This window comes from Anolis carolinensis, chromosome 3 (genome assembly GCF_035594765.1).
Source record: "Anolis carolinensis isolate JA03-04 chromosome 3, rAnoCar3.1.pri, whole genome shotgun sequence".
NCBI classification, from domain to species: Eukaryota; Metazoa; Chordata; class Lepidosauria; order Squamata; family Dactyloidae; genus Anolis; species Anolis carolinensis.
In genome coordinates, this window is record NC_085843.1 from 252,095,029 (window position 1) to 252,112,409 (window position 17,381).

General features: G+C 37.8%; 1 protein-coding gene across 1 annotated transcript in view; it reads left to right on the forward strand.

The window, feature by feature from the left end:
• The window catches only part of col4a3 (collagen type IV alpha 3 chain), a 107,104-nt gene that overhangs the window by 46,127 nt on the left and 43,596 nt on the right, over window positions 1–17,381 (forward strand). The window contains exons 4-22 of the mRNA XM_008106255.3: window positions 12–56; window positions 2,365–2,409; window positions 2,587–2,649; window positions 3,229–3,282; window positions 4,764–4,790; window positions 5,091–5,168; window positions 5,477–5,539; window positions 6,117–6,152; window positions 6,274–6,315; window positions 8,219–8,296; window positions 8,535–8,597; window positions 9,720–9,776; window positions 10,322–10,366; window positions 11,031–11,084; window positions 12,407–12,448; window positions 12,808–12,895; window positions 14,135–14,170; window positions 14,571–14,735; window positions 16,149–16,241. Of these exons, the coding sequence (XP_008104462.1) occupies window positions 12–56; window positions 2,365–2,409; window positions 2,587–2,649; window positions 3,229–3,282; window positions 4,764–4,790; window positions 5,091–5,168; window positions 5,477–5,539; window positions 6,117–6,152; window positions 6,274–6,315; window positions 8,219–8,296; window positions 8,535–8,597; window positions 9,720–9,776; window positions 10,322–10,366; window positions 11,031–11,084; window positions 12,407–12,448; window positions 12,808–12,895; window positions 14,135–14,170; window positions 14,571–14,735; window positions 16,149–16,241 (1,174 nt within the window). The remainder of the gene's footprint in view (window positions 1–11; window positions 57–2,364; window positions 2,410–2,586; window positions 2,650–3,228; window positions 3,283–4,763; window positions 4,791–5,090; window positions 5,169–5,476; window positions 5,540–6,116; window positions 6,153–6,273; window positions 6,316–8,218; window positions 8,297–8,534; window positions 8,598–9,719; window positions 9,777–10,321; window positions 10,367–11,030; window positions 11,085–12,406; window positions 12,449–12,807; window positions 12,896–14,134; window positions 14,171–14,570; window positions 14,736–16,148; window positions 16,242–17,381) is intronic.

Below are 17,381 nucleotides of genomic sequence, written 5' to 3' on the forward strand. Positions count from 1 at the left end.
TTGTTTTCTAGGGATTTCCAGGGCCAGTAGGCATTCCTGGGCCTAAAGGTTCAAGGGTTGGTATTTTGTGTACAGATATTCTCCTTTTACATTCAAAACTATAAAGGTTAACTTAAATGTGAGAGTGTAACTCTTTCTGGGGTGAACAATAATTAAATATTGCAAATGTTACCACAGTTTAAAATCCCATATAAATTTACTAACGACGAAACAAATTATAAATGAGAATGTAGCTCAACATTTTTTAAAAGTGAATGCAACTACTAGAGGCTGCCAGTCTTCAGCAAGTGGTTTGCATATAAATCTAAATTAGTTTTTTTTTTACTCACTAGAAAAGGCAGTGATGCTTGGCAAAGTAGAAAGCAGTAGCAAAAGAGAAATGTTGCATTACTGATGAATTGATTCAAATCAAGAAAGCCATGGCCCTGAGATTGCAAGAGTTGAGCTGGGCTATTGATGGTAGTGTGAGTTCAATGTTTCTCATTCATGGGATCTCCATAAACTGAAGCTGACTTGATGGCATTAGCAGAAACCATAAATGTTTCTTGGGGAGGGTGTACTGTTATAAACATGGTTGGTTAAATTTGTGCATGTGGTTGTTATGGATAATAAACATTCATATACTGCAATAATTACAATTTCTGTAATAGAATTCTTTCAACTTCAATAATGGGAATGTACATGATTCTTGCAGGGTGCTTTCCAAAGAATAAACAGCTTACTCAAAGAAAACAAATACAGTTATTTTCAAAAGGAAAAGCTTGCTTATTTAAGGCAACTTCATCTTCCTCTAGGCTGAATTTCTTATGTTATTAATAAACTAATGAAAAGGGTCTCATTCTTAATATTTAAAGGGAGTAAACTCACAAGGCATAATAACCATCTGATAGTGGGATGTTCGTAGACCTTTTTGTTTATTTGTTTGTTTTGTTCATGTGTGCTTGTTTTCTCTTTGTCTTTCTGTTTTGTTATTTTTAATAGTTGCTTAGTTGTAGTCTTGTACTAGTAGATAATATGTTGTTGCATAGTTGTTTCATGTATCTAAAATCATGGGGTAATAACAATTATTATTATTATTATTATTATTATTATTATTATTATTATTATTATTATTATGGCTCTATTTTTGTATCCCCCCTCCATCTCCCAAAGGGACTCGGGGTGGCTTACATGGGGACAAGCCTGATCAACATAGTTAAAATATAACACATTAATATTTATAAACAGCATCATAAAACAATATAAAACAAACAACATAACACAGAATAAAACAAGCATCAAACAAACAACCAATGACCTGAAATAGTAAACAGTTTCTGGGCTCGGGCGGGCGGGCTGGTGCAAATCAGTTGTGAGGACAGGTCTGATGGATAAAGTGCAAATGCCAGATGGCAAAAATTAGGGATAAAGGGCAATATAAAGTAGAGCATTATAACTCTGGGCAAAGTGATATAAAATGCTAGTGTAGAAGACTACAAGATTAGGTACAGGTTTCATAATTTTAAAACACAAGATCTTAAAGTGCAGGAGTGCTGAGGTTTAGATTGTGAAGTAAAGTATTTTATATCAATACTCAACGTCCAGTTTAGAATGGAATTCACTGACCAGGCCACAATGATTAAACCCAATTAAAAGTTGAATGGACAACAGTCAAAAGAACTCTGGGGTGATATCTAAGGCCAGATGAAAAGGGCTCTCAGGGGCAGCCAGCGATAGATGGAAAGTTTTTTCTTGACCAAAAGTACTTGAGTTTTCCGGGCTGTATGGCCATGTTCCAGAAGCATTTTCTTGTGACATTTTGCCTACATCTATGGTAGGCATCCTCAGAGGTTGCCTCACAACCGCTGAGGATGCCTGCCATAGATGTGGATGAAACATCACAAGAAATTGCTTCTGGAACATGGCCATACAGCCTGGAAAACTCACAGCAACCCAATGCTTATATTGTGAATTTGCTCTGCTTCTTCCTGGAAAGAAGAAAGATCCAGAGAGACAACATTGTGTTCTATTTGCAACCTTCCTGTGTTTTCTGTAATTTTTCCATCCTTTTTAGTACTAGAACAAATCTAATTAGAATGTCAACACAATGACATTGGATTGGTAGTGCTTAGGAGCAATCTGTCTAGGAGTATCCTTAAAGTGCTATCTGTTAAGCATGTTTTTGGTAGCAGTGTTTCTAAATATTTCCATCTTTATCTAAAATTGTTCTACTTTACCAGATTAAATAATGTTTACTGGTATAAAAGCCCCCGTGCTAACCTTAGCAAAAAATGCTTTTGGACCTGTATCAATTTTTATTGAAAATTCTTGCATTTAATAAAAAGCCTTCTGTTAATTTCTCCTTTTGTTCTTTCTTATCACTAGGGTATACCAGGAATCCCTGGTTATTCAGGGCCCCCAGGCCTACCAGTAAGTATAATACATTCCAGTGTTGTTTTTGCATTCATCTCCTTACAATTGCTAGCTGTATAACTCTTAAAGATCTTACCAGTTCAGCTATAATTGCATTCAGTTTCACTAAGTTAACTGTGAATAATGCTGAAACTGCAGTAATAATTACCTTGGCAATTGTGTAATTATTTTTAGGGTAAGCCTGGAAATGCTGGCCCTCCAGGACGTTTAGGTATACCAGGGTGCAATGGGACAAAGGTAAGGATAAAACAACCAATAGCCTGTCCATCAGGCGCACAGTTAGTGCAGTATCATCCTGTGGCATTCTCAGACTTTCTCCTTCCAATATTTTGGATTTCATCTCCTAGAATTCCTGACAGTTGGCCATGCTGACTGAAGCTTCTGTCATTTTGGGAATTGCTGCTCTAGACTATGTATGGTTGTAGCCATACTACCTAATTATAGAAGTTTAGTACCACTTTAAATGTCATGTTTCTATCCTATGGAATCCTGGAGTGTGGAGTTTTCTACCAGTGACACTGTCAGCCAGCCACAAATTATTCCCTCCTTCCTTCTTGCTGATGATGCAGGCACCTCTGCAGATGTCAGCTTGTCACATCCACAATAGCCAGCAGTTCTTATAATGGCAGTCATCTGGCAGGACCAACAGTAATAAAGCTCTGTAAGGTGGTGGACCAGCTAAATTTTGACCAGCCATGGATTTGGGATGATGAATGAGGCCAGTCCAGAGCATTTCTGTCACAGACTGGCTTTGAATTAAGCATCCCATACAGATGAGCCTTTGTCAGCTTCTCTTTCAGTCTTTTTGTTTTCCAGGGTGAGCGAGGATTCCCAGGATTCCCAGGGCAAGAGGGTTTACCAGGATTACCAGTAAGTTTTTGTTTATAATAGTTTCAAATGCTCACAACATTTTATTAACATTAATTAAGAACAATAGCATTGTCTAGAAAAAGTATTGGGGAACTTTGTTTCGTATTACCAAAAAAATACCAAATATCATGCTATGTACCATGGAGAGTTGCATTAATGGAGAAACACAGCAAGAGTATATCCCAAGATAAGGTAAGATTAGAGTATTCCATAATAATGTGGTTCCAATACATTTCCTATTATACTCTTGATATTTATCAGGTGATAACTTGAAAATATGATATTGATATCTAACATGTTGGTCAAATACTTCCAAAAAAATTCTTTTGTCTTTGTTAACTGAATATATTCCAGTGGTCCATAGGAGTCTCTTGTTTACTTTCTTCCTATCCCTCTTTTTTTTTTTTAACCTCGGGAGTATTGTGAGGATTACACCAGACAGCTCTATCCTATTTACAATGCACTTTTTAAAAATGTAGTAATCTAACCAGTAGTATGTCAAGCTGTTGGAGACTCCAGTGGTGCAATGGATTAAACCCTTGTGCTGGCAGGACTGCTGACCAACAGGTCAGTGGGTCTAATTTGGAGAGAGCAGGTGGGTTCCCTCTGTCAGCTCCAGCTCCTCATGCGGGGACATGAGATAAGCCTCCCACAGGGATGGTAAAGCATCAAACATCCGGGCATCTCCTGGGCAGCTTCCTTGCAGATGGCCAATTCTCTCACACCAGAAGTGACTTGCAGTTTCTCAAGTCACACCTGACAACAACAAAAAATCAAACTGTTTTCTGGGCCTTAAAAATACTGTTAAGTTTAGGCAGATCTCCTTATGTACTTCTATAAAAAAAATAAACTGGCCACTGCAATTCAGAACACAAGCAAAAGCTCTGTTGAAAATTGAAGTATCTACTCCAGTATCCTAATGGGTTATGGCACCATCTTCTTTCCTCCTCAAAACCTCTCCTTTAGACTTGTTTTAACTTTTTTGGAAAATATTGAGGCATCTACCATGGTTTTCTGATGAGTTGTGGATGGACCCACATGATTCAAGCAAATCTCCAGTTTAGAATTTTGACTTGAAACTTTATATTGAAAACCAGGTAACCAGTCTGTCAAATTTAAAAATATTTATACAGTGTCCTAATGGATTATTAATAATACAGATATACAGAGAGAAAATTATTATAGATTCAATGGTTTATAACATATGCTTTAAAAGTCTCAAAAGATTATTATTTTGATTCTCTGAGACTGCAGTAAGATGAGCTCAGATCCTGTTCAACTCAGTAGCACTTGCTTCTTAGTACTACATATGTATAAAATTGGATTGCACATTCACAAGATCATTCTGCCATTGCAAGCCACCTTAGTACTTACAGGTCCTCTATGATTTTGAACACTTGCTAGGACACAGAAGCCCTATTTTATTATTTTTCTAAATGTCTGTATTCTATATATTTATCATTTTCGTTTTTTGTACCTAGGGTCCTAAAGGCACCAAGGGATTAAAAGTAAGTCAGATGTCCTGTAAAATGGCTAGATAACACTATAGCAACACTATAAAAATGCTGTCTTGCTTATTTTTGTTACTCAATTTTTAGGATGTTATTCTGATGTAGCTTTAGGATCCTATATCTGTAATTCCAAAATCCTAAAATCCTCCAAAACCTATAATCTGATGGGTGGTTTAGAGAGCAACTTCTAGCGACTTTTAGACCCATGATATTGGTCTAGTGTTCCATTTGTTGAATACTGAACATAATGTATGAATTAATCCTTTCTCTCTCCTTTTAATCCTTTTAATTCCCAAGGGATGCTCTGCAACTGCATATGACCGTGGTTATAGTTCCCAAGGTGAACCTGGAATGCCAGGAAGACCTGGATTTCCAGTAAGTTTGTCAACAAGTCAGTTGGAAAAATATATACAGCTCCAGTATATATGATATTGCAAACCTTTTGCAAATCTCATTTTGCTGCCTGAGATGGAGCAGCAAACAAGAGCTCTATTTATGCAGCTTATATGCTCTCTTTTGTTGCTTTTCATTTTTTAAAAAGCTACCACCGTTGTTTGTTATTTGGTTGTGATTTTGATACTTCTTCACTAACAAATAATATGGCAATAGTAATGAAACAATAACAAACTATTTACCAGACTAATTATTTGTCTTCCTTCCTTCCTACTTTTCCTTTTGTAAAGGGAGAACCAGGACCTCGAGGGGTACCAGGAGAGCTTGGTCTAGAAGGCCCTCCAGGATTTCCAGTAAGTAAAAGAGAACTGCTTTCTTGTCTAAAGAATGACATTGTTCAAAGGATATCTATGGCCCTACATGTCTTTGCACCTGGAAACAACTGAAGAGGTAATCTGTAATAAATTCTTTCATCTTTCATAAATCCACCCTTTTTGAATGTCTGAAGAAGATAGGAGATATGGATGGATGGATGGATGGATGGATGGATGGATGGATGGATGGATGGTGTGCATAGATAGACCTGGAAGGAACAGCAAGGTCCATCTACTACAAACCTCTGCTGTTAAGGAATATAAAGCTAAAATCCACCCAAGAGATAGCCATCCAGTCTCTACTTAAATACGAGAAAGCATGAAAATCAGTATAAAGGGTAGTGTACTGTTTTATTATCGATAACAGTTTTTTCAGAAATACATTTTTACTCAAGTTTTAAATATATCTGATTCTTCTTGCATTTTTATATTTGTAGAAAATTACATGTTGGGTATTGGAATGTATTCAGAATACAGCAGCTGTGTTTCATGTTTGGTATATTCCATTCAGAATATGTAATACATATATATTTAATAGTCCATTCTTGCTTTGTAGGGCTCACCAGGAATCCCAGGAGTCCCAGGGCCCAAGGTATTTTGTAGGTTTTGATAGGAATAACAATGCTGAATAATCTTTGGCACCCCACCCTCCATACTATTCCCACCATTAATTTATTCTGTAAGCGTTTACAGAAATTTATTTTGGCTTGTAGGGTCTCATGGGTACTAAAGTCATTGGTGCGAAAGGAATTAAGGTAAAAAAATCTTACACTCTGGAATTGTTTTTGTTAATTAAGTTTTTGGTTTTATTGCTTTCCTAATAATATGTTACTAACCTCCCATTTTTCCACTGAAATCCTCCAACATTCCAGTTTCTCAGCTACTTTCAAAATGTCTCAGTTCTCTCTCCTGCCTTCACCTTTCCCTCTTTACTTCAGTCGCTGCATATGGATTTCACGGTAAAAAAAAAGTAGTTTACACTCAGTAAACACAGTAGGAGAGGATGAAAGGAGGGTGCAAATTCTGGTAGACTCAGGCTTTCCCAAACTCAGCACATAAATTCCAAAGTTTCTCTGCTTAAAATAGCCATGTTTGTTATTTTTTAAATAATAAATGTTGCCTTCTTGTCGCCTGGTCGCATCCTTTTGATGATGGTCTGATGTTGTTTGGCCATGCGTGTCCCAGTTTTCATCTGTAAATTGTTGAAGGGTATGCTCCAATATATTGGACTTCACATACTTTCTGCATTATTTATGCTTCTTATGTGGGCATTCTAAGTCTGAAACATAATTAAAGAAAATGTTGCTTTTTAAAATCTATATTTCTTTGCTGGTTTGGCTACTTCATTGTGGTTTTCCAATTGGAGGATTATCCTTTGAGTCCTGGTTGGTAGTTTCCATTAATTTGTATTTCAGTTCACTTGAAGTCACTGCTACAGACTCCTTATTCTTCCAGCCTCAGTTTTGTTTTCTCTTTTTTCTCTACTTTTATAAATGAGTTAGCTGCCCAAGAAACCACAGCTAATGTTTCTCCTATAAGTTCCTTTGATGTCAAGCAAAAGGTTGTATGATTGCTTTGCAAAGAGTTGCATCTGTTTGCTATGGAGTACCATGATGGACCTCAATTCCAAAGAGTAGGATCCAATGAGATAAATCTACTTCTAGAACCACTTCAACCAGTAGAATGGTGAGGGAGATACCAATCACCAATGCTTTCCCTAAAAGGGCTGGGATAGCCTCTGAAATTTTATTTTGGGGCAGCAGCAAGGATTGTAAAAGGCTGTAGAGAAGAAGAACCTTTAATTATGCTGGCACTGCATTACCAATATAATATCCTATTTCAGCAAAAAATTGCCTTTGGTCCAAATCTAGTCTGGAATAATCTCTCATTTGTGTGACTCTATTAATGGAAGATACCATTCCATCAGCAGAATCAGAAGATGGCAATTGTAGTTTGTTAGGTGAATGAGAAGTCGAGGGATCTCATTTCTAAGAACTTCATCACATAGATGAGGTCTCCCGGTCCGATTCGCCAACCTCCATGGTGAATCGGCAGGGCGGCAGGGCAATCCCGCCTCGCCCACAGTGACACTTCCCCATCCCATACGGGGAAGTAGTACTACATGGCTTCCCCCCATACTGCCTGCTGTTTTGAATGGAACATGGGAAGCCTTCCATGTTCTGAGGAAAACATCCTGCCACATTATCAGGACACTTCCTCCATGAATCCTCACTGGAAGTTGCTATATGTTGGGCTCCGAGAAGTGACCATCCTGAAAGCATCCTAGGATGCTAAAATCACTTTGTGTGATGAGGTCAATGCTAGACAAACATGGATGAAGGTTTCCTGATTTGTTTATTAATCCCAGTCGTCACAGGGGGCCAAGAAGGAGCAACTGGACAATGTGCAGTAGCAACAACCCGCCCCCCCTCCTTGTTTGATCTCACAAAGCCAAGTTACTGGGGTATAATTATTTGTAAACTGGCCCAGTTTCTTAATTTGCCCATGGAAACATAGTCATGTGCAAATATGTGCAATTCCCCCATTGTTCTTCTGTGGGTATGTTTCTTACCTCTGCAATTTGGCATATGTGAACCTAGCTTTTGTAATCACATATGAGAATAATTCTCAGTAATTACTGTGTTTTTTAAATTTCAGGGTGACCTTGGACTAATGGGCCCTCCTGGACCAACAGGAACTGTTATTGTGACACTAACCCGAGCAGATAATACAACGGTAAGGTATAATGATGTTCATAACAAAAAGAATGATTATATAAATGATGTGGATAATATAATGATATAGATATAGAAGAGAATTAAGAGTTTTGTGTTGTATTATTTTATTTGTTGCTTGGTCATGGTTTTGGGGGGAGCATGTTAAAATTATTGCAGTTATAGAAAAGTACGTATTTCTTTTTTCAATGTATTGAACTTATAGGTACTGATTTTATTTTTGGATATTTTTGTGACAGGAATTAAAAGGTGACAAAGGGGACATGGGTTCTCCAGGACCCCCTGGACCTCAAGGAGCATCAGTAAGTGGCACTGACACCAGTGTTTCAGACTCCATGTGGGAGTTAGATATTAAACTATTCTTAAATGTGTCTGTTTCTTGAAGACCATACATTAGATGTCCAAATACATATTTTATCTGTGTCTTTGGACTTAAAAAGATGTGCCAGATCCGGCCTGTGCTTGGAAGCTAAGTAGTGTTAGCCTGAGTTAGTACTTGGATGGATGACCGCCAACAAATACCTAGTTCTGTAGGCTATATTTCAGAGGAAGGAACTGGCCAAGCCACTGTGTATTCCTTACCTAAGAAACCCCTAAGAAATCCATGGGGTCATTATAAGTCTACAAGTAATTTGAAGTCCCTTCTCACACACACAGTAGTTAATCAATGCATAAATGTTTTTTTCTTAAATAATCCTAATTTGAAGTATCAGGTTTTTTTTCTCTGCAAGTTGAAAAGCAAGTATAGGGGAGCAGTGTTGTCATATGTATTTTAGTAGCCTTGGCCATTACCAAATTCTTTGAGCAGTTACCAAGGACCCACTCCTAGGTAGGGCCCATTGGCAATGGTTCCTGTATTGATGTCTGGGTCTGAAAACAATTACTTACATTCCCATGATGCCCTAAATTTATGTTTGGTTTTTGGGATTATTTACCCTTGCTAATGTACACTTACTAATGTATCATCTACCTAAAGGAAGGTGCTTTACTGGGATACTTTCAGAAATCTGGCTCATCGCAATCAGAGCAGGAGAGAAAATTGATTTCATTGATGTTCTCATTTTTACACTTAGATATTTTCTTTCTTCCTTTCTTTCTCTCTCCTCCTTCCCTTCCTCCCTCTAGAAATGGAGAAACTAATTAATAACAGATTTACAGTATTCCCCATTTATCATTGGAATCTATATACAATATACAATAGTTTCACTTATTAACTTTTGTACAAGCTACGCCAACTTTTCGGCACTTCCTTCATTAATCCTATCAAAAATAATAGGTTTTGCTATTATCCATGGTTTTACGTTATCAGTGCAAAGTCTGGGAATACATCACTTACTGTATGTTAAGCTATTTAAGACTGTATGTTCAGTATGGCAACATGAATGTTATTTTTTTAAAAGAACCGAAGGAAATTTCTATTCTAGGGCTTGCCTGGTGATTTTCGAAGTATAAGAGGGGAAACTGGGGAACCTGGACCTCAGGTGTGTAATCGTTTCTCTTTGACTCAACAGGGGTTTTTTTTTTTTCCTGGAAGCCACCTAGTTTTATACATTCTCCAACTGTCTTGATTTGTCAGTTCCAATTAATCCTTTACTTTAAAAAAAATGTACCAGTTATATCTTTCACCTCATTTTCACTGGTTGTTGTTAGCATTTCAACTGTTGCAAATTGAATTCAAAGTGCCAAAGCAGTCTACACTCAGTTACTCAATGGGGGGAGAGGTAAAATCTTACTGCTCACAGTCATATCAATCAGAAGCAAACTTCTGCTGCTTCTAAAAGCTTGTTTATTCATTCTGATCAATATTTTTGTTATCTTGACCACACTACACATTTGCTTGGTCATATGTGCCTCATCTCTGAAGAGTTGGAAGATGGCATTGTGAAAACTTTAGTGGGTTACAGAAAATTCAGTTTAAGTTAGTTAAAGGCACACAATAATATAGACATTATTAACAATCTTATTCAGTGATTCATTTAATATTAAGTTACTGCTTTCCCTTTTAATTTCTTGTTTTATGTATCAGGGTAGGCCTGGAAGAGATGGCCCTTCTGGTCCTCCCGGTTTACAGGTAATATGAAAATATTTTAACTGGCTTATATTATACAGAACAAAAAGTATAAAATATAGTTTGTCACTACTTTAACTGCCCTGGTTGATTATTATGAGATCCTGCAAGCTGTAATTTTACAAGGTCTTTAGCCTTCTGTGCCAAAAAAAATGCTACTGCCTCACCAAACATGGCCTCATATGTCTTTCTGAACATGATGTAGTTGTTTGAACATTGAACTATGACTCTAGGTGCCAGTGTTCAATTCGCCACTTGGCCATGGAAATCTATTGGGTGAACTTAGTCAAGTCTCACTATTTCAGCCTCAGAGGAGGCAAAAACAGCCTCCTTTGAACAAATCTTGCCAAGATAACCTTGTAATAGGTTTACTTTAGGGTCACCATAATTTGGAAATGACTTGAAGGCCAACAGCAACAACATGGCTTGCCTCAACTGGTAGTCACAACTAAAGTAAGCTCATAAATGGAATAGTAACACTTTTGTAAATCCCTTTGAGATAGTGAATGGATTTAAGCCAAATGTGATAGAAAACATTTCAATTTACCTCAGTTCCTAATGGGATTGTTGATGGTTTTCCAGGAGAACATTGCAAATAATCATCATTGTTGCAATCTTGCTTGATGGAAGTGCTAATCACAATATAATATACATTATGTCCCTGTAGGGAGAAAAAGGAGAGCAGGGTTTCCCAGGATTGCCTGGGAAAGATGGTCTCAAGGTAAAACTCTATTTTTGTTTTTGTACATTGTGGGGTGTTTTTTTTTGGGGTTTTTTTGGCTACACTGTTGAAAAGTACATTGTCATACACTCAATCGATTTCAGCTATCTGCTAGGATCGCAGGTTGGGGTTTGGAGCCCAGCACGCTTTGCTACTCCAAAAACCAAACCAAGTTTGAAGGCAACAAGAACAAGGTTTATTCTTTCCAGCCAGAAAAAAAATGTCAAAAAGGAGCCTGCACTCTCAAAAGATCCAACATGCCCAAACCAAAATACAGAACATATTTATACACTTTTGACTCCTATTCAGATCACCTGCATCAGACTGTGATTGACTGAAAATTGGTACATCTGGGATCCAGGCTCCCATTAGCTGGGGATTCCCTTTAATGTCATCATTGATTGGCATTCCTCCGTGGTGAGAAAAATTAACAGCTGTTTGAAGCTTTGAGTCCGTTAAAGATCCGCCCTGGAGGGAGATGTCCGTGTGGAGAGAGACTCCAGAATGAAGGTGGCAATATGGAAAACAGTCCATGATAGGATTAATTCTTCAGTCCAATTTATACAAGTTAAAGAATCACAGTTTCTCCTTCCCTTATTCACAGGGGGACATGTTAATGTCTCTGTGGTGTGCAGTCAGTCAGCCTTCCATGACAGGGTCAATTAAAGTAGGGTGAATGGCGGGACAGAGGGAAGCTGCTTTCCTGGAATTGCAAAGTATAAAAATAAAAATAAATGTCATGTCTTAATCATATTGAGCTTGCATTGAATCCATACTTTCGAGGGGGTCCCATTTTTTGATAACATACTCAGGGTGTATCTACACTGTAGAAGTAATGCAATTTGAGCTCACTTTAACCACCTTGGCTCAATGCTATGGAATCATGAAAGCTGTAGTTTTACAAGAATTTTTCTTCCAAAAAATGCTGGTTCCTGATCAAGCTATAATTCCTAGGATTCCATAACACTGATCCATCGAAATTAAGGTGGTGCCAGTTTGATTACTGGAACGGATTTTAGTAACTCGTTGAAAAGTTTAATTTCTAAGGGAGGGGAAATGGAAATGCAAAAGGAATCCCAAAAGATATTGGAAATTACAGATAGTGCCTGAGACAAAACACTAATCAAGGCAGAAATGTGTAAATGTTATTCAAATTTAAATTAGGTTTTTTATTGACAATATGCGCTTATTTGATTATTTGCAAAATATAGTAGTCAATGATTTAACATCTAACAATAACTTTAATCTTCTTGATAGATTTGAACAGTTACCCAATTTGTCATACTTTTTTCAACAAAATCAGTTTCCATTTTCTAACACAGGGAAGAAAAGGTGATCCTGGTCGGCAAGGAAATCAGGGTCTAGTAAGTGTGCCTCAATATTTGATGTTAAACGTATTAAAATTAATACTAAATATACACTAACAAAGTGCTGATTTATGTGAGAGAGTGCTTCTAACCACATGCAGCTAAATTACATTTAAGGTTGGCTTGTTCTTTGATTGTTTTCTTTACCTGGGAAGCAATTCAGGTAAAGAAAGCATATTTAAGAATGTGTTGGAATTTAGAACATGTTGGAATATTGAGTGTGAAAAATGAATCACCATATAGTTATAATATATGTGCTCTGTGGTTTTAGTATAGGCTGCAGTGCCATTCTCTTCATTGTTGTTGTTGTTTTTCCCCTCTCCCTTTCCCCCTTTCTGTTCTTCTTTTTATTTAAGATAGAGTATTACGATGAAATGCCTGGTGAAAAAGGAAATAAGGGCTACATAGGACTGCCAGGACTTAAAGGCGAACCTGGAGCACCAGGTGAGTGACCATCAACAGATTAAAATAGAACAGTAGGAATTTGCTACACCTGAAAAAAGCATCTGAGGAAAATGATGAGATTGAGGAGGTAGGGGTGCAAAGGTTAAGGAATCTTTGTTCTTGTAAATGTTTTGGACAAAAAGTCCTACAGTGTCTTAAAATTGACCAACTTGAATAGGACTTTTGAGAGTTTCAGACTATAAAGGAGGCCAAAGGTTATCCAGCCCTAAACTGTTACAGAAGGCCCTTGGTATACTCTAGGGTTTGATTCCAGAACATCCCATGGGAACAAAAGTCTATGGATGCTCAGGTCCCACTATGGACATGACTTTTGGGCATATCCCAAAGGATCTCAACACATGGGTAGGCTCACATAGATAGGGTAACAGAGTCTTCAAAATGAAATAGATTTAGATGAAACAGTTTCACAGACTACCTAAACCAGTGGTTCCCAACCTGTGGTCCGTGGATAACCAATGGTCCCCAAGAACTAAAATATGATCTGCATCCTAACCGTTACTATGGGGATGTTGGGAGGCGAGAGGTTGACTACCCATGAAAGGTGGGACAACAAGCCTCCTGGCTGCTGCTTCTCCTCCTCCGTCCCCTTGAGCGGAGCTGTTCCATGTGGCACCTGGAAGCGGGGGTGCCTTGATGTCTTCATTTTTAGGTCTGTTCCTGCAGTTATTCAGAAAATTGCATTGGATATACCACATCAGCTCTAGATTATTAAATACGGTTTTCTTGTGAGCAAGCAGATGGCAACTACTGGATAGCATATGTTCTATATCAGAAACTAGAGCTGATGTGGTCTATCCAATGCAATTTTCTGAATAAGCACCCCAAATAAACAAACTGAATCTAAAGTTGACCAAAAACTTATTTGTAATCTTTTTGTTACTAATATTGAAGAGCGTCCCTGGCCAAAGTGGTCTCTGGACAAGTGGTTCCTGGTTAAAAAAAAGTTTGGGAACCACTAACCTAGACAGACAAGCAAAAATGCAACACTTGCCTGTTTGAAGGCAAAAATTAGCTACTGGTGGCAACACATTTCAGGTTTTGAAGGATTTGAGGTTTCCAAAAAAAGAAGGCTCAACCTTTCTATAAAATCTTTTTAAATAGTTTGGTTTAAAAAAAAACTGTTAGTTTGAAGAGCATTTGCACTGCTAAGGAAAGAAGAATTACAAGTGAAAACCTGAAATATTAACATAAACTGTAATTAATATGTTGTTTTTGCAGGACCACGGGGTCCCGATGGTGCCATTGGTAGGCCAGGTATGTATTGTACTACAATGAAAAAAAATATCCCAGTGAGATGACTATTACTGATAGCATACCATTATTGTGTTTTGAAAATATTCTTCTAGAATCATGGAATCTGAGATTTGGAAGGCATTGCAAGGATCTTGAACAGTTCTAAGAGGAAAGAAGTACTTCCTAATTTTTCAGTGGAATTTCTTTTTATGTCACTGTGTTTTTGTTGAAATAAAAGGCTTCCAAAATAGATTGAAAGCAGTGATACACCAAACAGAACAATAGATGTAAAATAGTTTTAACACATCACAACCATGTTAACTAACAGTGGGGTATTAATAATGACGATGATGATGATGATGATGTAAGGGTGTCAATCCCTGAAGTAAGTAATTAAGTAAGCCATCAAATCTTGCATTAGGTATTTCAAGACCTGGGCCAAGAGGTTTACCAGGCTCGCCAGGTGTCAGAGGAAAAAAGGGAGACAGAGGACAACCTGGCATGAATGCTATTGGACCACCTGGACCTCCTGGAATGCCAGGACTGCCTGGCCCAGCAGGATCTCCAGGTCTTTCGGGACAACCTGGTAAGAACAGAACAACTGTGTTATTGCCTTGTCAAAGGCTTTCATGGCCAGAATCACTGGGTTGCTGTGAGTTTTTTGGGCTGTATGGCCATGTTTCACTAGCATTATCTTCTGCCATTTCACCTGCATCTGTGGCTGGCATCTTCAGAGGTTCTGTTGGCAGTGAAGCAAGTGGAGTGTATATATATCTGTGGAATGTGTTATTGCTTGCATACATAGGGAGAACGTTATCAGGGCATACAAGTGCTACTCTGGAGTGATTGCACTGGAACTCTTCTAGGGAAGAGCTGCAACCCCATTGCCACTCCATGACTACCATTACTGGGTTCCTTGCAAAAAAAAACCAAACAAGAAATATGGTGACATTTTATCACATGTTAATCCACTTACAGGCCCATGTCCTATTTTCATCTATGCTTATACTATCGGTTTTAGAGTGAATGATTGATCTGGTTCAGATTATCATATCTCATCTTAGTAAGCCAAGATATAGATGCAAATAATAATAATAATAATAATAATAATAATAATAATAATAATAATAATAATAATAATAATAATTGTGCGGTTTTCTGGCATTGTATATTTTTGCCACTTCTCTGACTGTTCATTTGGGTTTTGATGATTCCGTAGCCCACTTGTCTATGGATGTCCAGAATCAGCAGCATCCACCGCGGTCCTTTTTATCCTGGGCGACGACCGAGCCAGTATAGACTTCATTTGGGTTTGATTCTCCATAATGCTAATGGGTTAGGTGCTCTTGGTTGTGCCAACTGCAAAAGGCCACCCTACTGGAATCTGCACACATCATCAGAAAATACATCACACAGTCCTAGACACTTGGGAAGTGTTCGACTTGTGGTTTTGCGAAACGAAATCCAGCATATCTATCTTGTTTGCTGTGCCATACAACATTGTGTTGATAATAATAATAATAATAATAATAATAATAATAATAATAATAATAATAATAACAGCTTGATTTCCCCCTAAATTGGAATTCAAAATGCTTCACATGTTATGGGAGCTGTTACTTGTTTTGAGGTAATTAATTCTATCTCTGCAAATGTGGAGCTTGTTTCCAAAATATATATCTAAATATATATATATATGGAGATATGGGTTCTAAGTGACATTGTTGGCCAGAAGTAGAACATTATGTACTGATCAAAGCTATCAAGATGTATCTAATCATTTTGATTACAAGACTTGGAAAACTGCATTGTATAGCAAAAGAATGCATACCCTCAGTACATACGGTATTTTTGATTTCTGTAAAAGTTGCTCAGATGGAAACAAGCTCCACAAATGGTGAAAAGAGATGTCCTAAACAAACTCTTAATGGTTATTGTTGCTTTTTGTGAGCAACATGTATAACTCTGTTTCCCCAATCCCCATCTCACTTTTAAACAGGTATAATAACTTTTGAAAGAGGCCCAGAAGGAACTGCAGGAATCCAGGGGTGCGTGGGGCCTCCTGGCCTATCAGGAGATAATGGAGAAAAGGGTCAGTTGTTTTGCCTGTGATTCAATGTTCTAGACCTGTAAAATTTGTGTCTACCAAGGCAGCAGACAAAAACCTTACCATGGATCAAGTTGTTAGTAAGACAGATTCCATCAAGACTATTTAGTTTGCCCTTCAAATTCCTGGTCCCCAGATCTATGGATTCAACCCAACCACAAATTCAAAACACAATACAAGTAACAAATGAATGATACAACACTGGAGAAAGAGATGAGTTTGGACAGAGACTGAGGATCAATGAAATGGCAGGAATATAAGCATAGTGCCTGAGGCAAATTCCCATCTACTCCCACTTCACAGACCCTCAGTCTTTATCCAGCCTAATTGAATTTCATCATCCATTGGTTTTGGAATCTGCGATGAGTCCAGAAATCACCTTGTAGGTACAGAAGACAAGCTGTACTTCTTTTTCATCAGGCTAAGAGCAATTGAACCTGATTAGCTTTCATCCAGAGATCTGTATATCCAAGAGCAGCATGGTCTGTAGCATTTTCAGCAGTATTACTGAGAATTGTTTCCTCCACAAAGTGCAAATCTGTGTAGCAGTGGCAGCTACTGTCTCCAATGTTGGTGAAGTGCTGAATCTGCTCTGAACTTTAAACAGGCTACCCATAGTTTTTAACCATGTCCCCCAAATAGAACACCTTACCATTCAAAGTTGGAACTAAATCCCAAATTCAACATACCATTAACATCAAGTGATGAGTAGCAGTCAGAGCTTGTGGTGGGATTTGGGGGCGGGGTAATACATTGAGTTGTTAAACATTAATTCATTACTTATCCTTCCCTCGTTATGGTTAGATTCCATAGACTTCCTGATCAGCACTACAATTATTCTTACACTGAAATAAATTAGGTATTTTCAGATGTTAGAATTCATCAGGAAATGAAGTGGCACTTCCTCTATCTGATAGAATGAAACAGGACATTTTGAAGAGAAGAATTAGAATTGGAAGAACGGCACCATTTACAACAAGATGGCTGGCTTGTTCTAGGTTGCCTGCTACCCTTTGGAATTTATAAGGAAGATAATGAAGAGGAAGAGAAATGGTGGGACTATGTCTGGAATAGAGGGATAAAATGAAGAGGTGAAAAGGTGGTTTGTTTACTTGACAGGAATCT